This window comes from Rhinatrema bivittatum, chromosome 1 (assembly GCF_901001135.1).
Source record: "Rhinatrema bivittatum chromosome 1, aRhiBiv1.1, whole genome shotgun sequence".
Lineage (NCBI taxonomy): Eukaryota > Metazoa > Chordata > Amphibia > Gymnophiona > Rhinatrematidae > Rhinatrema > Rhinatrema bivittatum.
In genome coordinates this window covers 273,918,197-273,940,791 of record NC_042615.1, presented here as the reverse complement: position 1 = coordinate 273,940,791, position 22,595 = coordinate 273,918,197, and the positions used below count along the sequence as shown (strand labels likewise).

At 42.3% G+C, this 22,595-nt stretch overlaps 1 protein-coding gene across 1 annotated transcript in view; it reads left to right on the top strand.

The window, feature by feature from the left end:
- Positions 1-22,595, top strand: part of CPXM1 (carboxypeptidase X, M14 family member 1) — a 186,056-nt gene that overhangs the window by 59,842 nt on the left and 103,619 nt on the right. Inside the window, exons 3-4 of the mRNA XM_029594938.1 lie at positions 3,712-3,821; positions 10,242-10,381. Coding sequence (XP_029450798.1) covers positions 3,712-3,821; positions 10,242-10,381 — 250 coding nt within the window. The remainder of the gene's footprint in view (positions 1-3,711; positions 3,822-10,241; positions 10,382-22,595) is intronic.

Below are 22,595 nucleotides of genomic sequence, written 5' to 3'. Positions count from 1 at the left end.
TACATTAAGGAATCCTCTACATCTTTTATGATCGCCACTGACCTAGGAGGTGGCGGAAGCTGCATCATGGATTCCATGGTCTGATCAAGCACGGGTGCAGGGTTTACCAGGGCTGGTATTGGGGTTGAAAGTGTTAGTTGGGCCTGCATGGCATCCATATGCTGGGTCAGAGCCTGAAGTAGCCCAGACACATAATCAAGTTGCTGCTGGGTTTGCTGGGTAAAACCTTCCAAGAGACCAGCCAGGGAATTCATCTGGTCTTTTGCTCCTGCACTTGGGAGGTCAAACCATCATTGCCCTATCACAGGAACATGTTCATGTGACCACATGAGGTCATCAGGAAACACTGGATACAGCTGGATATAGTTCAAAATTGGCTAAGTTAGACAGATAACTTAACTTCTCCCCAGAAAGCCCTTGGAATACCTCTTTTTTTATCCAGCTAAAAATTTTCACAGACATTGGTTAAGGCATGAAAGATGAAAGATTTTCAGAAGGATAGCCATGTTAGTCTGGTGTAGCAAAAATGACAGGAGTCAGGTGGCACCTTATAAACTAACCAATTTATTGAAGCATGAGCATTCGAGGACAGAGTTCACTTCATTAAATATTGTTCCATTTCTGTCCTCAAAAGCACATGCTTCAATAAATTGGTAAAGCTCATGCTTCAATAAATTAGTTAGTCTATAAGGTGCCACCTGACTCCTGTCATTTTAGCAAGAAAGATGAAGTATACGTAGCAGATGCGAAATGTATTTCTGTGATGGAGAAGGGAGAAGAACTGCTTAAATGCAAAATCATGACTGGACACATGCACAGAATTCTCATGTAGAATATGCTGTGTATGCCAGATCTAAAGGGAAGCCAGCAATCAGTGAAAGGCCTGAAAAGCAAGGGCTTTACTGTGCTATTCTGCAAGAACATGCGCATGATCAAGAAAGGTGCAGGCATAGTTGCACAAAGGGTGGCAGGTGACAACCTGTATAGAATCATTTGTGTAGATGAGGAAACTAAAGCAATTACCCAACTCCCACACCAGAACTGAATACATACATGGCATAGATGCCTGGGGTACAGATGTCCAGATGCAATAAATAATTTGCTAAATAAATAGATGGCAGTGGATTTATACATACCCCATGCACAAAGACACTGACATGCATGTGTTGCCTCAAAGGGAAAGGAACCCATGCACCACTGCCAAGGACAAGCCATCACAGAACGTCAGTTACTGGAGCTAATTCACAGTGAAAACAGCAATTCCTTTTGGAAACATATATTTCCTGACCATCATTGATGTTTACTCCAGGTACAAAAAGATTTTCCTCCTGATACACAAAAATGAAACACAGAGAGAAACTCAAGAAGTGCATAGCAGTGACAAGTAACAAGTTCCAGAGTAAAACTGGAACCATCCACATAAATAATGGACAGCTTTCTGCAGTGGTAACATGGCTTGATTTGTGACTGCCTGTCAGCTACATGCCTTGCTGGGAAGATATTTTTGGTCTTTCTGGGTCATGCCTCCCCTTTGCTGTATGAGGAGATTTTGCTCTTTTAGGCTGTGTTTGTACACAAGCCCCACCCCCTACAGTGAGGATAGTTTGAAAAGCCTTTGTTTCTTCTCTCCCTTCCTATACAGAGGTGCCTAGTGGTGCTTTCCTTTGTCTCCTTTAATCCATCAGTTCTACAATTAAATTCATCTATGTGTCTCTCCTTCACATAGTCCAATGTTAATTCACATTCTGGTCTGGATTTCAATGCATTTATCAAGGTGTCATATGAGTCAGGCAATATGCAACATAATATTGTAGACATGATTATTTTTCAAAATTTCTCCCATGCATCTCAGGTCTCTGTAATTACTACAAAGCATTGATGTATTTCAGCATTTCCTGGACTCTTCCAGCCTCAGACTATAATTTTCAAAGCAAAAAAAAAAAAGCTATTTAAATTATACCTTTCATATAATCAAGTTTTCTCACATCTGTCTTGTGGTAACACTCTCACCGATGTGTATTAATTCATCATCTTCAATAAGAAGAGAAATAATAATCTTCACCTGTATATTTCTCTGATCCCAGTCCTCTGAATTTCAGTAGGTCTGCCCTTGGATATTGCATCCCATTACTTATCCTTATTCAGCAGCATTTCCATTCTAAGCTTCCATATCTGATAATTGCTTTAATTCAGTTTAGTTACAGTTGCTCTGAGATCTATGCTAGAAGCCATACTTTGTGAGATAATTGCTTTCTTTTGTTCTACTCACAGTTCCTTGGTGATCAGCTCAAATGAGCAGGGCATCTGCAGCTGTCAACATCTCTCTCGATCAGTACACCTGCACCCATAATCTGTGGGAATTCTCTGGTACCAATCTGGCCCAATCTAAGTGTTCAGGGTCAGAAACAGGTGTGCGCCTCCAAGAGAAACAGTGAAGCAGAAATAACTCAGCACTCTTCTGTGGCAGGATGCAATGATACTTTACTTGAAGAAACTGGGCTATAAAAAAATAATCATTATTTACACTTTACATGGTTCTGTACATAGGAATTGTGCTGGTTCCAGCATAATAGGCAGGGAAGGAAGATGGAGACTCAGATTGACTAATCCAAGTTACATCTTATTTAAGTACCCCTTATGGTTATAGTTATGGTTTATTTATAGTCCAACCACTTCCCATATGGGGAAAGGTGACAAAGCCAGGGAATGTTAACACCTTGCTGTCTGTACTAGGAAATGACAATTTTGCAATTGGTCTTCCAATAAAAATGTGCCACATTTAAGAAAGAGACTGAGGACTATTGTTGTGATGATTGGAATAGACAGAAGGGGGAGAGTTAAAATAAGAGGAAAATCCCTGGAGAGTTGGAAATTAATGCTTATGGTGTCAATTCCAACTGAGCTGGAAACCTAAAGAAACAGGAAAGCACCGCTAGGCCGTAGAAAACCCAACACATTGAAACACTGTGAAATGTAACGTGGGGCAGAAAATTCAACTGCTTGCAATGTCACAATAAATTCCTGAGCATTGTAGTCTTAACAGAATGGCACTTTGAAACAAGAACAGTCCAATAAATTTAATTTCTTCTTTCCCACACTGGCTCTGTTCAGCAGAGTTCTCAAAAGTCATTTCTCCCACAGAAAAATAGGGCAGTACTACAAGATAGTCAGAGAAGACTGTGTTGCCAGAGGGCATTTTACTACTACATAAGACTAGTGCTCAAGAGAAAACATTTGTTCTGTTTGCTAAAGTTTGCCTTTCTTAGTCCAGTTGTTCAGTGATTTGAGCTGCTAGATCCAAGGAGGACACTTGGATTCAATTTTTTAATTCCTCTCCCTGGGCTGGGATTACTGCTGAAACTGCATTCAGAGTTCTTGGCCGAGGTCCAAGAGTGACAGCCAAGTTCAACTCTTACAGTAACAACTATGATCAAATGACCGCTCAGATGAAGAAAGGGCATTGGAAAGGCAGTAATCACAGCTGCATTATGTACTCAGCCAAAGGAGGTCACTGTAGTGTCAGTACTTGCCCTGTTTAAGGGAGGGATTGAAAGGGATAGCGGCAAAGACAGTGGTGGCTCTGCATGCTGACCCTCTAATGAGAAGTAACTGGAGAGGGGGATGGAGAATGGTAAGAAGGAGTTAGTACACAGGCCATGCAGGAAAGATTAAAATAATGGCCTTTATTTCTTCTCCCTTGTCTTTTAAAAGAATGTCCTCCACTGGGATTGGAGTCTCTGAGGGTGACGGATTACCAGCTACGAGCCTCCAGCACTAAACGCTATGGACTGGGTGCCCACCGGGGACGCCTCAACATACAGGTATGAAAATCATAAGCAGAAGAATGTTTTATGCATAGGGTAATCATATAGTTCTTATGGAATACATATATACATTTCCCTGCATGCAATGGGGTAAAACTAGGTCTGGCTCAGCTTGTCCCTCTTGATATGGAGGTATATGGTCACCCTATTTATGCAATCTTTCCTGGTGCCTCTCCCCTTTCTGATATGCTGTGTCTGACTCAATGTCAATAAAGATAATGACAAACACATCCTCCAGTTTGCACCATTTGTCTCCTGTGCCATTCAGTCTTCTCGACTCTACATAACACTTACTGAGTGCTATCCTTTAGAAAGTAGAAATAGCATCAGTGGTCAGGTAGCAATCTATCTTTAATAAATTAATGGGGTATAAAATTAGTCTTTAGAAACTGAAAACATTATGCCTTCAAATGGGCATGGTATGAATACCTTTTCTGGTCACAACCCACGCGAGAACTAACAGATTCCCCAACAATTTAAATAATACATCAAATATGGGAATCCCACAAAATTTATCACAACAATCTATACTTATAACAATGAAAATCTTCTATATATATTGGGTAATAGTGCATGTCCTGCACAATATGTATTTATTATTCACATTTTTTTTATATATTTTCACTTTAAAACATTTAGATGTACCGTATTACACATTATAAAATATAAATATAACCATATACTTCAAAGATGGACAGTTTGATATAAATGTGCTGTATTACAAATTACAAACTGTCTGCACATTCATAAGTATACAACATACTACTTAAAAAAGTGGACAAATTACCAGGTATACTTTCAACATAATGTATCACATAAAACATTATCTATCAAATGCCAATTAATACTTAATCCCATCACCCCCCATAATCACACACACATTCTCACCAACCATACCATATTCACAAAACACACATCCCCACAAAAGATTCACCATAAAAAAAGTGTATGCTCACAATATCCCCAATGAGTTTTTTTACACTATAACTCGTATCTTATCAATATTGTATTTCTTCTCTTGTCCTCTCAATAGATGTATCCCCTCTTCTTTTTTCAAAATATATGTTCCCAACAAGGTTCCTTGTTTCACCCTCAAGGGCGTCCTCAGGGGTATTCCCTAACCCACTCTTGATCTTCATGGGGGCACACTCTAACTCCTAAAATATATATAAATACAATTACTCATCCCAACAATATATACTATTTATAAAAAATTACCATTGTAAACACTTACTACTCCAATGTCCTTCAGCATATGTCCAACATCTTCCCCTGGACATCGAAAAAATGAGAGTGGGTTAAATCACACTACCACGGTGCAAATGGCTGCGGCCTTTCGCAGGCCCACCCCACCCCCTTCGCCCCGGCTCCCTTTTTTGCGAGATTCATCATTCCGCGAGGAATGATGAATCTTGCCCTAAGGGCGTTATTTTCTAAGGACTTATTGCGTGCGTTAGGACCTAACGCACGCGATAAGACCCTATTGAACGCGAAAAGGGCCTTTTCGTGATGGTAACATTAAAATTAGGGGGAGGGGAGGAGTCAGGCTGAGTTAGGGAAAAGTCAGCAGCAGCACTGCTACCGGTGATAATGTTTCGAACATTATCACTGGCAGTAACACGGGGAATAGCACCACCTTTTACAGTGGCGCTATGCCCGCAATCATTCCGCACAGAATGATGAATCCTGGCCTAAGTCTGGATGTACCGGAGAGCAGTCCTGAAGTTAGTAGGATAAGTTTATCCAGTTAACTAGAACTTTATCTGACTATATTAAGCAGAGTGCCTAATCGGCAGTACTTCATTGAATATCAATGACAATTTACCCAGGTAAATTTGTCGGGCTCACAGTATTTAACTCTCCATACAGTGTTTTATAAATGTTTATTGTTAATGCATGAAGTGCTGAATTGCAGGATTCAGCACTCACAGACATTAGCACCCTACTCTCAGACAACTTCCTGGCTCTTAAGACCTCTAAAACAGAGCTCCTTATTATTTCACCCCCACAACATCACCCTCTACCCCCCAATCAAAAGATCTGCAACAGAGTGGACACGCCGGAAGGAGTGGAGAGAATGAGATGGGATTTAAGGAAACTGGAAGAGTGGTCGAAGGTATGGCAGCTGAGATTCAATGCCAAGAAGTGCAAAGTCATGCATATGGGGAGTGGAAATCCGAATGAACTGTATTCAATGGGGGGAGAAAGGCTGATGTGCACGGAGCAGGAGAGAGACCTTGGGGTGATAGTGTCTAATGATCTGAAGTCGGAGAAACAATGTGACAAGGCGATAGCAAAAGCCAGAAGAATGCTGGGCTGCATAGAGAGAGGAATATCGAGTAAGAAAAGGGAAGTGATTATCCCCTTGTACAGGTCCTTGGTGAGGCCTCACCTGGAGTACTGTGTTCAGTTCTGGAGACCGTATCTACAAAGAGACAGAGACAAGATGGAAGTGGTACAGAGAAGGGCGACCAGAAAGGTGGAGGGTCTTCATCGAATGACTTATGAGGAGAGACTGAAGAATCTAAATATGTACACCCTGGAGGAAAGGAGGAGCAGGGGTGATATGATTCAAACTTTCAGATACTTGAAAGATTTTAACGATCCAAAGACAACGACAAACCTTTTCCGTCAGAAAAAAATCAGCAGAACCAGGGGTCATGAGCTGAAGGTCCAGGGAGGAAGACTCAGAACCAATGTCAGGAAGTATTTCTTCACGGAGAGGGTGGTGGATGCCTGGAATGCCCTTCCGGAGGAAGTGGTGAAGACCAGAACTGTGAAGGACTTCAAAGGGGCGTGGGATAATCACTGTGGATCCATCAAGTCTAGAGGACGTGAATGAAGAGGGGGTGGCTCGCAGGAATGAAGGCTACTATCTGGAGATAATACCCTTATTCAATATACATACACATGGTTAATGTGACTCCAACTTCAATGGTAAGAGGAAATGTGAAAAAAAAAAGATTTGCATTCTCAAAAAAGCGGGATGTAGCTTGTTTGTTACAGTGGTTACTACCCCCAAACCAAATAAGCCTGATACTTTACTTTCAATGCATATCTAGCATAGCTCTCTGCTTCAACAGCAGGGGAGAAAGTCTGATACTTCACTTCCAACGCATAGCCAGCATAGTTCTCTGCTTCAACGGCAGGGGAGAAAGTCTGATACTTCACTTCAACGCATATCCAGCATAGCTCTCTGCTTCAACGGCAGGGGAGAAAGTCTGATACTTCACTTTCAACGCATAGCCAGCATAGCTCTCTGCTTCAATGGCAGGGGAGAAAGTCTGTTACTTCACTTTCAACTCATAGCTCTCTGCTTCAACGGCAGGGGAGAAAGTCTGTTACTTCACTTTCAAAGCATAGCCAGCATAGCTCTCTGCTTCAACAGCAGGGGCAATGTAAAAAAGAGGATCTATATATAGACAACAACCAACAAGGACTGAATTACATAGTCGAGTAAACAAAAGCATGGGTGTAGCTTGCTTATTGAGGCGGTTACTACCCCTAACTAAGCTACATATTCAATTAGATGCAGTTCCAACACTGCTCTCTACACTAATGGTGGGGTGGAAGGGAAATAGAACTAAAAGGTACTAAGAGCCAAGCGTAACAAGTAACAGGAAAAAAAAAAAGTGCATAGCTTGCTGGGCAGATTGGATGAGCCATTTGGTCTTCTTCTGCTGTCATTCTATGTTTCTATGTTTCTAATACCCCACATACAATCACTTTCCACCACCTCCTCTCAGCATGTTCGCAGCCTCGGCGTAAACCTAGACAACCACTTCAATCTAAAAAAGTTCATCGCCTCCACCCTCAAAGATGGCTTTTTCAAGCTTCATATTCTAAAAAAACTAAAGCCCTTTTTACACCTTCACGACGTTCGCACTATTCTCCAAGCCACTATTCTAGCCAAAGTTGATTACTGCAACTCTATCCTCCTAGGCCTTCCTAAAAATTCAATCCAACCCCTGCAGATGCTATAAACTGCGACTGCCTGTATCCTCACAAATGCCCACCGTCACGATCACATCATACCGGTCCTCCAACACCTACACTGGCTGCCAATTACCTCCAGGATAATATATAAATCCCTCACCCTCATACATAAATCCTTAGACAACCAAAACATGCACTGGTTCACAGAGCAATTCAGATTTTGCAAACCTGACAGCCCCACCAGAATGCAGCATCAGGCAAAACTACATACACCACCGCCTAAACTCACTAAACTTGTCTCCACTAGAAAACGCTCACTCTCCATAGCAGGACCAGCCGTTTGGAACAAGATGCCCACAAGTCTCTGCCAGGAATTGTGCCCCAGGAAATTCAAACAGAACCTCAAGACCTGGCTTTTCAAACAGGCATACTCTTGATCTCCATGCACCCTCTCCCCCCACCCCCTGTTAATCACTCAGTATATCGGACATTCTGGCATTTAACTCTTAATCTCCCCCTCTCAATATAAATTCTCTGGTAGTACCCTCCCCTGTTAGTTCACCCTGCAACCCTAACCATTAAAGCATTTCCATTAACTCATTTTTGATCTGTACTTTTTTTGTACTCATTTCCATTATGCAGTTCCTGTTAACTTATGAATTTGTAATGTAAAGCCTGTTGCTTTTTGTTAGTTCTTTCATGTGTTTCTTGTAAATCCCGTTGCTGCATTATGTTTTATTGTAAACCGAGGTGATGTTCCAAAAGTGCCGCAGTATATAAAAACTCTTAACTAACTAACTAACTAACTAACTAAATAAATAAAGATAAAAAGATGATATTTTTGTAACAAGAAAGAAAGAACATGTTTTTACAGTGTTTTGAATTTTTGTAGGAAAGAGAAAGCAGCTGATTTTTTTTTCCTATGTTGTTTCTTACAAGTTAGATGGTTTGCGTCAAGCTGTCTAAAACTCAGCAATTATTTGTTAGTAGTGATCCACAAGAAGGCAGAAATTATATGCCGTTGAATCTTATGTTTCCAAAAACAAGTTCCTTCCTGATCCAAGAAAGCAAACAGAGAAATCCCTGAATTTGCATTGAAATATTACAATGTTAATAAACTTCCCATGGGGTCTTCTCCATTCCTGATTAATGGAATTCTCAATGATTCCCTTAATCAGGAAGGTGAGTGCCACTTCCTGTGTGACTGAGAAAAACCCAGTACATGAGAGGTGGAAAATGGCAACATAACACTTGCCTCTAGGGGTGGCCATTGAGTTGACACATCCGCAGAATACAGAACATCCCTTTGGTACGCCACATTTAAAAAGGCTGATCTTTCTACATCTCCCCTCCTCCCAGATAATCGGATCAGTGGCAGAGAGTGTTGGGACACGATCCAGTCCTTGCGGCTCCTTTTCCTCCCGTCCTATACCTGCTGATTACAAAGGAGTCATTCACCCTGTGGGGAAGAGCAGCCATGGAGAAAGGGAGCACCTGCTCACCGTGCCCCCACCCTGCTGGTCTCCACTAATGTTCCCAGAGAAACTGAGAGGAGTCTGAAGAAGAAAAGGGAGAGATGGAGAGAAACTGGGGAGTGGGGCAGTAGAGATCAATCTGAGGGGCAAGGGGGAAGATGGAAAGAAGGGAAAAATGGAGAAGAACCTAAGGGAAAGGAGGGGGAGCAGTACAGAGGACTCCAAGGGCAGCAGGAATCCAAGAGGAAATTTGTGAGGGAAGGAAGCCAGAGATGAATTTTCGGAGGATGGAGAGGTGCCTGAGGGAGAAGAGAGTGAAACAGAGAAGATCCTGGGGGCGAGGAGGAAGAATAAAGAGTAATGGGAGGATGTAGGTGGAGAGGAAACTGGGAAGAGTGGGGGAAATAATGGTGAGACACATGGAACCAGCAGAACAAAGGAGGGGAGAAGAAGGAGGAGAAAGAGCGAGGTGGGGAAAGAGGAGGAGGAGGATGCACCAAACTGTCTGAACCCCCTTTTTTAAAATCCTAGATCTGCCCATGTGTGTCATGTATGAAATTCAGCCGAATTTCTTGTACCATAATACAGTACAGCCAGATTGAAAAGCAGGACCATTATCTGTCCTATCTTACTTTCATAGGACAATTTCTATAAAAATAGGACTGGTTTGTAAAAACAGACACCACCCTACCCTATCTGCCTCTCTGTGTCTGAAGTCCATTCAACTAAGTTTTAAAGAGGTTAACGGAAGTGGCTAGGACTGTCTCCCTCAGTTAAGCCACTCGCAGCTTTAAGAACCCTTCCATCTTAGCCAACCTGATTCAACAAGGTCTTTGCCCATGATCATCACAGAATGGAAGAAAAGCCTTAGTGACTTGTGCCCTTAGTGTTACTGAGGAAAGCTAAGTAGGAAGCAGATATGCTACTGCATTTTTTACTCTCTTTTACTAGCAAGACAACCTCTGACAGCTGTCTTCCTTCATGATTAGTTTATTTTCTTTGTTAGTCTGGACTCTACGATGATGATTTCTTTGATGGTGGCTGGTGTGCCGAACAGGAGGACAAAAACCAATGGATTGAAATTGATGCAAGAAGACTCACTAAATTCACGGGGGTTATCATCCAAGGCAAGAATTCAATATGGACGTAAGTGCCTCCGATGAACTGCTATTAAATTTGCATAGCAAAGATATTGGCATGAAAAAAGGATTTCGATTGTACTTGCTAAACCGCATACAGTGCCAGGTAGTGGTTTCTTTTCCGACTATGGTCACGTAAATAAATAATGCTACCAGTTTAACTTGATGCCCTCATAAATTTCAGTCCAATCCCACTTTTCCGACTCCATAGTGCACTCCAGTTTTTGTCCTGATACTTTCACAAGCTGACAGTTAGAACTAGAATGCATTGGAATGGGAGTTACAGCACCACAGTGGGCTCATTATAATTATGATATAATAAGGGAGCTGCCATATATGTAGCTTTGTGGGAAAACAAGCCAGGTTTCATAATTTATGTGTGGGACCTACTGAAGGTTCGTCTTGTAGGGGATGCAGTTCACTTTCATACTGAGACATGGTACTTCCCCTGGCTTTGTGCGGGACCCCCGATAGATGTCCCTGCAAAGTTAATAAGGTCTTGTCCGCTTTCCCTGAGCGTAGCTATTAGCTTCTCAGTGGCCTTGGCTATGGGTCAAACAGTCTACCCAACAGCTCCTGTTCCTCTGGCAGGCATACCTTCGGTCTTTAACCAATCTAGGAGGCTGTTACTCTCACAGCTACTCTCCTCCAGACTCCAATCTAGCTGCATTGTTTTCCTTCCTATTTTGCTAGTCCCCACCCTCTGTTTCTTCATCCTATTTAGGTTACTGGAGCTGGGTGAGGTTGGAGTTTGGGCCCTCCATCACCACAGAACTCTATCCCCAGGCCCTTCTCATCTCTGCCAGGAGTTTTTTTTAAATGTTCTTTCATTTCTCTGGCCTTCCTGGGAGCTACTCTTGAGCACACTCTGTGACACTGGCTGCCCGATGTGGTTTTTTTTTGGCCATTCTTTACTGCATAGGACATAATCTAAACCGTCATTGTATATTTTAATTACTGAAAGATGTATATATTTTAATTGTGATCAACTCAGAATAACACTTAGGGATAGATTTTTTAAAAATGCGCGTTCGCGTATTTTTGTTGGCGCACCAGTCGCAAACAAAAGTACGCTGGATGTTAGTAGATACGCGCATAGCCGCGTGTATCTGCTAAAATCCAGGATCGGCGAGCGCAAGGCTGCCGATTTTGGGCAGCCGGCGCGCGCCGAGCTGCGCAGCCTGCCTCCGTTCCCTCCGAGGCCGCTCCGAAATCAGAGCGGCCTCGAAGGGAACTCTCTTTCGCTCTCCCCTCACCTTCCCCTCCCTTCCTCTACCTAACCCACCCCCTCGGCCCTATCTAAACCCCCCCCTACCTTTGTCCGCGGATTTACGCCTCCCAGAGGGAGAAGTAAATCCGCGCGCGCCAGCGGGCCGCTGGCACGCCGAGACGCAACCCAGGGGCAGTTCCGGAAGGGCGCGGCCACGCCCCCAGACTGCCCCGGGCCGAAACCATGCCCCCGGGCCTCTAAAGAAGAACTGAAAATGTCTGATAGTGGAGCAGCAAGAACTGCCCTAAGTTTCATTAACACACTCGGATGTATCCTGTCCAGCCCCATTGCTCCATCTACTTTTAGTTTTGCTATCTCCTCGCGAATAGTTGTCCGTAAATTGTTTGAAATTTACCTCACTATTTGTGGCAGTCTTCTGTGATCCTACTCCCAGCCCTTACTTAGTGAATACTAAACAGAAATACAAGTTAAGCAATTCCTCTTTCTCTTCATCAGTGTAACATCAGTCTCTACATATTCCCTCCCACACCCTGCTTTACCTTTGGGGGTTTGGTATATGACAAGTTATCTGGCTAAATGCCTTTGAGTACTGCACCCCCCCCCCCCCCCCGCCGTGCTATTAAATGAGTCACATGTTCACAAATCCAAATGTGTATTTAAAATCAAGTTAGAGGGTGATGATAGCAGGTTTACTGTAAGTCTACTGGAAAGACCAACAAGCTCTGCTGAAACAGATGAAACACTAGCAGTGCTCACTCCAATCACAGGCATCTCAATTTGGGACAATAGGACTAGCCAGCGCTCCGGGACTCAGTAACATCTCATTGTCCAGCTGCAAAATTGCCCTCAAGCCTCCCTCAGCAAAGGAACCTTCAGGCGCAGGAACGGGCAGCTTCCTCACTGGTTGTGTTAACCTCAGGCATTCATGCATGGATGCAGGTTAATGAAGTATCCCTTACAGAGCAAGTGGAGAAGACTGGGTAGTTAGAGCAGTGTACCCACTCCTTTCTCTGCTACCAAGTTGGGGTAGGTGCAGGATAAATCTGTTCTGCATTGAAAGGTTGAAAACCTGGAGAACTACACCAGAAATCTAAATGTCCATGAGTTAATCTTTCCAAAAGGTTTTGCCAGTGCACCACTTGATCTGTTTAGAAAATGCCTGCAGAAAGTCCTGAACGTCCCTTCTGAGGCTCTACTACCCATTGCTAGGGTCTATTTTCTACCCTCTGGCAAATGAATCTGGGGGCAAATTGTGTCCCACAGGGAAGGTCATCTATCATTTGATAATTTGGACATTACAGGTTTACTGGAGAAATCATCTAAGGGGGAAATAACTCAAGGGATAGGGACTCAATCACGCACTTGTTTTTTCACAATTGCCATATAATATTTCTCAGTCAAAATACGTGGCTATTTCCTGATTTATACAAAGCTATACGTGAGTGCAGAAAGAAATTTCTTCCAATGCTCCAGGAAGCGCTTGCTTTGGGTACATTGTAAGATATTAGAAATATCTTTTTCTAACTGTCTCAGCTTTGTTTCTTATTTGAGTGTAAAAGGTCAGACATGTCGTGATCTAGGTTTTGATAACAGGCTACTCACCAGCCAGGCCAGAGGTCTTTAGTGTTATTTTGATTAAGTGGCCTCCTCTATTTGCCTTTTCCTTTTTTTTTTTTTTCTTATGCCTCTCTGCTCTTTATTTTATTCTTGGTTCTGCAACTAGGTGACTTACAAGAATATATTGATATTTGTGTTAAGTGATTTTGATTTGATATTTCAGTAATGTGCTTTTTACCAGATATTCTTCTTGTGTATTATATAAAACTGCAATAAACATAACATTAAAAAAAAATAATCAGGGTGTTCATGTATCACTACTCTATATATCCAACTCATTATGGTTATACTGTCTTTGCCCATAGTTCAGTAAAAAATGTTGCATTTTCAGGTGTTTTTCCTCCTGTTGCCTTCCCTATAGCCTTATATTGGATAGAATCCCTGCTTCTAGACCATTAGAATGTCCCCTAGGAACTCTGCTCTGTCCAACTTCATGCAAGCATTGATACCACTTGGAGAGTTTGGCTTTAGATGGAGTTGCCTCTGTGTCCTGCTGGTGCCACATACTAAAAGCAGAATGCAGACTCACTGAGACCTGTACCATGTTGTTCTATCAATTAGAGGAGCCAAAGAAATAAAAAACATCCTAGTGTAGAGGTGTTACAGTGAAATGAAGTTTGGCTAATAACATTAATTAAGGTAATACAAAAAAAAGAAAAGAAAAATTCATATATAAGGTAATCAAACAGCTTAAATGTTTAATTCTCATGACTCTGGCACCATTAATTGCACTGCTATGCTCTCAGCACAATTTGCTGATACAGCACTCTAGTCATTACAGCAAAATGTAATCACCTAGATATCTCTTCTTATAATCTCAGATATATTTTATCTGGCATAAATATCATTAGAAATAGACTCAAGTCCAAATATAGACCACCACAAATGGTTGCTAAAAAGGTATTTAGTCCAGGTAAGGATACAAAAAAAAAAAAAAAATCACGACAGAGGAGAGACAATATGTAACTTTACTATTTATACCACCAAACCTAGGTAGAGAGTGCATTAAACTAGGTAGAGAGTACATTGTCCAAATCAACTCCTCTTTTACCCTTCATCACTCCAAATGACAGAAAGATTTCAGTGATGTCAACTTTGATGTTCATACCTTGAGTTAAAAGTGACCATCTTACAGTAGTACAAATAGTAAAGATACATATTGCTTGCTCGCTCTCTTTCTCTCTCTCTCTCTCTCCCCCCTTCCACCCTCCCACTGAATGGCATTTATAACAAAAACCTTTTTGGTCGGTAACGCGCCTGCAGTGGATTAATCAGCGATATGAAAATTTGTATTGGTGTGATACATTTATCACAACTTATGGAAATTACCTATGCAATGCGGGAGCAGGGAAATTAGCCTAACCATGCCCCCTTTTTTAGCATGGGCGCTATTTTTGCTATATTTATAGCTTACTGATAAATCTAGGTCTCAGTTAGATAGTAGAGTCTCATAGGACTGTGTAACCTGTAAATTCTACAAGTCTCAAAACTGCAGACATTTTAACACAACCACTCATGGCTGGTCACGGACCATGCCGGAAGCGAAGCAGACTCCAGAGAAGAAGTGAAGACTTGGATCCAAAAACATGGCAGAGATTCAGGAGAAGCCTGCACCAAGGTGCACCCTACACAGCCACCCATGGCTGGTCGTGGACCAAGCTGAAGCGGAGCAGGATCCAACTTGAGTCTAGGTCATGGACAGAAGCAGGCACAAAGTACTCCGAAGACCGAAAACAGGATACAAGACTCAGGATTCAAGACTCAGACCTTGGAACTCAGAATCAGGAACATTAAAAGCAAGGGTCTACCGGAGGTTTGCGCTGCAAACTTGAAGGTAGGCCTTGAGCCATGAAGTGCCCTACACAGCCCCCCATGGGCTGGTCATGGACCACAACAGAGGCACACCAGGAAGGATGGACGAAAGGAACCTGGAAGCTTGAAGAAAAGCTGGCGAAGATGACATCAGGATCAGGACTGGAACGTAGGACATCTGGTATATCAGGACACCGGAACCTCAGGACACCAGAACATCAGGGCATCGGGACAACTAGGACAACTGGACGACAGGGACCTCTGGAGATGAGGACATGAATTAAGTTGTGCATGCCGGCCAACTGCCGGTGTGCGATCCCTGGCACAGTGGCAAATGACCGCTGTGCCTGATGCCTCTGACCCCGCCCCGAGACCGCCCCACCCCACCCACACCCCTCCCCATTCATGCCCCTTTAATAAAGCCCCGGGACTGACACGCGTCCCCGGGGCTTTATGCGCATTGCCGGGCCTTTTGAAAATAGGCCCAGTGCATGTAAGCCCGGTCACGCGCGTAACCCTTTTAAAATCCGGCCCTCAATGTATTGTCATGCTGGTTTGGGGGCTACACCGTCTTTCCTAATCCTGGTTTCCTAAGGTGTAAGAATATTTACTGTTTCAGATATTGAAGAGTAGATTGGTTTCTGATTTCTGTCTTTTAATGTATTTTGTCAATTTTTGATAGACAAGTATTGTTGGGCTTTATTTTCTGTATGTTTGTTTACTTTATTATCAAAATAAAAAACACTTATCCGGCTATGTTGAGAAAACATGCCACATGGGAGTAACCTGCATGGAGCAGCAATTACTACCATAAGAAACTTGCAGGCACACTGGCTGGACCATTTGGTTTTTTTCTGTCCTCATTGCTATGTTACTATATTCCAGTTTAATTGAGCAGCCATGGAGCTCTGATAAACATCTTAGATCACAGCTGCAAGAAATATCATAAAATACTAGGAACATCAAACACTATTTTTAACTTCTAATTGCACTTTAGTTGGTCATAAAATCAAAGGGCAGTATCTGTTCCCTTCCCTCAGGATCCAGCTGATCATGCATCCGGCTTGCAGAACCTTTTTTTTAATGCTGCAAGAACATTTTTCTTTCTCGTCTTTCCCTAGGGCAAAATGCAAAATATATCGAAAAGGGACCCCTGGTGCTTTTCGGGGCATGAGCTGCCAACTTATTCCAGTTTCGCAATACTTTGGACTGACCTTTTTATTTTTTAGCAGTACTTTTTCTTGCTTGCCCCTGGTGGAATAAATACTGTCTGAGAGTTATCCCAATTTGCGTGCTTTCTCCATGTAGATTCTGTGCGCCTGCAAGGCACTAAATGAGGTTTCATCCCTCTGCTGCCATTTTTTTATTTTTTTTATTTTATTTTTTGATTATTGACAATAATAAACAGTACTATAAGGCAACAAGCCGAGACGTCAAATTTTTGTACAAGTGTTCTAATTAAGTATACGTATGCATCTTTCCAGCCGGGTTTCTGCAAGTCGGAAAAGACATCATGGAGCAAATCAGGAACAAAACCTAGAGCTGAACATTCCCCCACCCAGGCCATCAGATATAAACAATATGGTGTGTACGAAAACAAGGAAGAATCAGGCTTCAAAATATGTTTACATAGTCAGTTTTAACATATAGACAGATCATTAATAATTAAACTCCGTGCTGAAGGAGATAAAGAAAAAAGATATGTCTCCCAGCGATTAACAAAAAGCCTTCGAGGGCGATACCATTCCACTTTAGATATGTACTTATCCAACAAACAAGTCTGATGCATAAGATTACGCAATTGTGACAAGGTGGGGGGATCAGCAGTCAACCACTTCTGCAGTATACATTTCTTGGCTAATAAGAGCACAAGACGGAACCACCATCGAGTGGTCGGTTTTGTAAAAAATATACCTCGGCTATCATCCCAGAGAAAGACATTAACATGAAAGGAGAATTTAAGGGTACACATCAGCTGAAGATAGCTATGCACTTTCCCCCAAAATAATCTAAGAGTAGGACAAGACCAAAACTGATGACCAAGAATGCTATGGGCGGTCCCACATTTGGGACAGCATCCAGAGCCTCCCCTCCCCAACTTGCTTGCCTGTGCAGAAGCCATGTAAACTCTATGTAAAAATTTAAATTGAAGCTCCAATAAAGGAGTAGGTACCGATAAAGATTGTGCTCTAGAAAAAATTTGCCGATAATATGGCATAGTTAAAGATAGTCCCAGTTCCCTATTCCAGCCAGCTACCACTTTATCCCAATTAGGGAAAGCACGGGAGCTATCTAGCAGTTTGAACCAAAAAGAGAGACTATGGCGAGTAGGGTTAGTCATATCCAAATAATCCGACAAAAATTCCCAAGCGGGGTGATGAGGGTCCGGCAACTGCAAAGTAGCAATATAATGTTGGACCTGCAGGTATGTGTAAAAATGACTTTTCGGTAGATCATAAAGATCTTGTAACATGGTAAAAGAAGAGACCATATTAGAAACATCCACCATTTTCCAAACAGACTTAATACCCCTCGCATACCAAGTCTCAAAAAGTCAATTGTGCAAGCCCGGGGGAAAATCCAAGTTACCCAGAAGGGGCAAAAAATGAGTAACTCCATGTGAAAATTGGAAACGTTGACAAGCCCATTTCCAAGCAACATAGACAGGTCTTATTAACACACTAGTGCGGAGATAAACTGGAAGCTTGCACAAGGGCTTATGGAGTACATATGCAAGTTTTAAAGGCTGATCTTGTATTTGTTCTATCGTCAGCGGGGTATAATAAGATGTGGTCATTAGCCAATCCGCAGCATGTCGTAGCTGACAGGCTACATTATATACCTTAAAGTCCGGAAGACCCCCATCCCCCCCTTTTCCTAGACAATCGAAGGATTTGCAGAGCCACCCTAGGTTTTTTACCCTGCCACAGGAATTTACGGAGCTGGGCATCCAAAACCCTCAATTCCCACTTGGTCCAAACAATAGGAAGGAGTTGCATCGCATATAACCATTTTGGGAAAATGAGCATCTTATATAGTGCAATCCTACCTACCAAAGTGAGAGGGAGGTGTGACCATCTAGAAAACTGGGTGTTAGTTTTGTGTAGTATTTCCTTATAATTGAGCATCTGAATCAAGTGTGGGAGTTTTGGTATGAGAACGGCTAGGTATTTAAGATGATGAGTCGCCTGTGGTATAGGAAAATCAGCAGGCAACCAGGTTTGGGAACCAGGCATGGTCAATAAGTATGCAGATTTACCAAAATTTAATTTGAGACCTGCTAATAAACCATAAACATTCATCTCCCGCATTAGTGCCTCCAATGAGGACTGTGGGGAGCTTAAATGAACCAAGAGGTCATCAGTGAAAGCCACCAACTTATATGGGGCACTGGTACCAGGGCGAAGGGAGATACCTTTGATTGATTCATTTCCCCGTATATGGTTTAAGAGAGGCTCCAACGTAAGGATAAACAAGAGGGGAGAAAGTGGACATCCCTGGTGAGTGCCCCGATGTATAAGAAAGGGTGGTGTCAAGGTGCCATTGATCAGCACAGAAGCTAAGGGTTTATGATACTACGCATGAACTGCTGATCTAAAATATCCAGTGATACCCAAGGAGTCTAAGACCGCAAACATGAATGGCCAACCCACCCTATCAAACGCTTTTTCAGTGTCAAAGCTTATCAAAATAGATGGGATATCCTGCCAGTGACATGTCTCAAGGGAAGACAATATCTTGCGAACATTGGAGGAAGAACTACGGTCTTTCACAAAACCCACCTGATCCTCATGAATTAAATCAGGTAAGAGGCGTGAAAGGCGGGTGGCCATAACTTTTGCCAAGAGCTTCATATCAAAATTGAGAAGGGAAATCGGTCTATAAGATTCTGGTAAGGTGGGGTCTTTTTTGTCCTTGGGTATGACTGTGATGTATGCCAGATTGCAATATAAAGAAGAAGCCGGGTGTGCAATGAGATCATTAAGCATTTCTGCCAAAGGCAATACTACGTGTGCTGAAAGAATCTTATAAAACTCAGCTGGGTACCCATCCGGGCCCGGAGTCTTCAAAGGTTTGGCCTTCTTTATGGCTAATTGAAGCTCCCGAGGTGCCAACTACTAACAAAATTAAGCCTGAAACATTTCCTTTTTGCAGACGACGTACAGATCGTAATCCCTATAAAAGAATCAATCTCAAAAACAATGGAATACTGGGACAGTTGCCTATTAGAAATTAAACTTCTCCTCAACAGTCTAAACCTTGTACTCAATGCTTCGAAAACAGAATTCCTGCTCATATCACCGGAAAACAATAACACACTTCCTAAACCACCCACACTCCTTCAAACAACCCACGTAAGAGACTTAGGAGCCATCCTAGACAATCGTCTCAACCTCAAAACATTCATTAACCAAACCACCAAAGATTGCTTCTACAAATTACATATCCTGAAAAGAATAAAACCGCTGTTTCACACTCAGGACTTCAGAACAATCTTGCAAGCAATAATCTTTTCCAAACTAGATTATTGCAACTCATTACTATTAGGCCTCCCAGCTTCTTACACCAAACCTTTACAAATGGTTCAGAACTCTGCAGCCAGAGTCCTTACAAATTCCAGGAAAATTGACCACATTTCACCTATTCTCAAAAACCTCCATTGGCTTCCGATCCACTATAGAATCATGTACAAAACCATTAACATCATATACAAAACTATCAACCAACACACGCAACTTGACCTACAAATACCACTTAAAAAATTCACCTCCGCCAGGCCTATCAGGGAACACTACAAAGAGTCACTCCAAATTCCAAAGGCCAAAACCTACCAACATAAATCCTTGAGTCTCAGAGCCTTCTCATCAGCAGGTCCAGCTCTCTGGAACTCGATCCCACCTGATTTGAGACAAGAGCCATGCTCTTTAACATTTAGGAAAAGACTAAAAACTTGGCTTTTCAAAAAAGCATTTCCAAGCCTTGAATAAAACCTCCTCTCACTAGCACTAACTCGTATGCAATAATGGAATGTAAACACGAATCAACCAACCTCAAACCCTCTCTCACTAATTCCTGCTGAATATTTATCATACTATTACCATTCACAACTGTCATATTTATTCATTTGATTACCTATGTACCGTTTCATAGTCTTATTTTTTCACTTGCTATTCTAATGTATCAATAGGCTGAAATGTAAATATTGTGCTGTTCAATTTCTCCCCTTCCATCCCAAGTTTATTTTCCTTGTTTTTTGTAACTTTCCCTCTCCCTTTTTCTGATTCACTGTATTTAAAGTTCAAGGTTCTTATTGAAAATATTGTTTTTTACGTTACGTTATGCTTTACACTCCTTGTTATTTGTAAACCGGGTTGATGTGATGCCTATCATGAAACTCGGTATAACAAAAACAATAAATAAATAAATAAATAAATATTTAATAAATCCAATTGATCATCAATGAGACGAGGTAATCCCGAGTGAGTTAGGTATTCTGCTATGGCCTCCAGTGCAACCGAATCAGCTTGATAAAGCTGCTAGTAATATTGGCAAAAAGATCGCCCATGGCCTGGTTCATGTTGACTAAATTACCTGCGGGTGTTCGCATTGCCGCTATATGAGTCTTACTGCCCCAAGATTTGGTCATGTTCGCTAGAAGCCTACCTGATGTGTTGCCCTGATGATAATACTTGGCCTTGAAATAAAATGCAGATTTCCTAGCGCGATCATACAATAAAGAATTCAGTTCATGCATAACTGTATATAATAATGATTTATGATGCTGGGTGGGAGACTGTTCATAAGCACGCTTGACCATCAATAGGCGATCCTCCAATGCACGGATCTGTTGCAATTGGGCCTTATTAGTGCGGGCGGCAAAGGCTATCAAAGCACCTCGAAGAACAGCTTTCGCAGCTTCCCAAAACAGCAAGGGGTTAGACTTATGCTGTTCATTATGATCAACATAATCATTCCATTGCTGAAGTAGATAGGTACGAAAAGGTCCATCTCCAGACAAGCGATGGGGAAATCGCCAAAGGCATGGAAAAGAGTCTGGTGCTCGAACCAAAAAATCTAAGAGGACAGTAGTATGATCAGAGATCACCAAAGGACCCAGCTCCACCCGTAGCACATGGGCAAAATCCGTGCTCCAAGTTAGCACGTAATCAGTTTGGGATCCCGTTCCATGAGCTCGGGAGAGGTGAGTATATTCTAAATCAAAAGGGTGGAGTGTCCGCCAAGCATCAAATACATCTAAAGCATGACATACCAAAGAAACACCCTTTGAGGGGGCATCCCCCAGCCCAGCTTTTTTAGTTGAGCGGTCTTGGGTAGATACAATTAAAATCGCCCCCAAGCAGTAAGTGACCTTTAGCATGGGCAGCAACAAACACAATGGTTGGATCGAAATAAAAATGGACTTTATTGATTCTTGCCCAACTCTGGCCGAGTTTCGCTTGAAGAGCTGCCTCAGGGGCTTGAAAGCCACTTGAATGGGCTTAGATAAACTCAGAGCTCTCTCAGAGGAGTATTTCTCAGCAGCAGATGGTACTCGGATTAGTTTTCAAATCGAGACACTTTTAAAAGCAGACTGCTTTAAAAGTGATAATATTGCATTTCCATACGCCGCTCAGCAATGGTTAGTGCACCATCCTTACGGAGTCTTGTGGTAGCACAGAGAAAACCTTCCTGTTAACAAAAAAAATGATGTCCTGAGTCCCCATCCCCTCTCTCCCCCTCCCCCCAATTCTACCCCTCTCAAAATCACCCTTTCTCTAACCATAGAGAACTAGACTTCCTTCCGCATGGATCACCCTCCCCCCCCAAGAGAATAAAGGAAGGAGAGAAGAAACTTGAAAAGAGATGTCTTGCGTTGTCAAATCCTTTCAGGAGATGACAGAGTAGTCTCAATAGCACACCCTCAATGGCCACCGACTAGATCCAAATGTAGTCGTTACTGAAAGAACTCTCAAAGGTATCCAAGTCTGATGTGAGGTGATCTCACTCAATTTGCTTAGAATAGGTAGCCAGTAGGGTCAGTCAGCAGAAAATCATTCTCCGCTGTTACTATCAGGATGGTAACAACTACATAAAGTTTTATACTAGCCCATTGACGGAGATAAAGGGCCCCAGCATGAATAAAACCAAAATCAATTTTGCCACATCCTGTGGAAAACATCCCATTTTGGGCAGAGAAGGAGTTTGGTTAATCGTTATTATAACTCCAACTGAACAATGGAACCCCTAAAGATGAGTTCTTCTCCCAATCTTGTAAAATGGAGCTCGGCGAAGTATTCTTCTCATTCACCCGTTAGAAAGTTGAAAGGTACTCAAATTGTTGCGCTGCATCTGCCGATTCAAAGAAGTGAGACTCATTCTGCCAGGTGATTCTGAGTCTAGCAGGAAATTGAAGCATAAAAGGTACTTTATGCTGTATCAGCTGAGTACAAACGGTGGAAAATGCCTTTCTTTGAGAGACCACCAATGCAGAGTAATCTTGAAATATTAAAATCGAGGTCCCCTGATAATCAATATTTCTCTTCTTCCTGTATGCGATCAA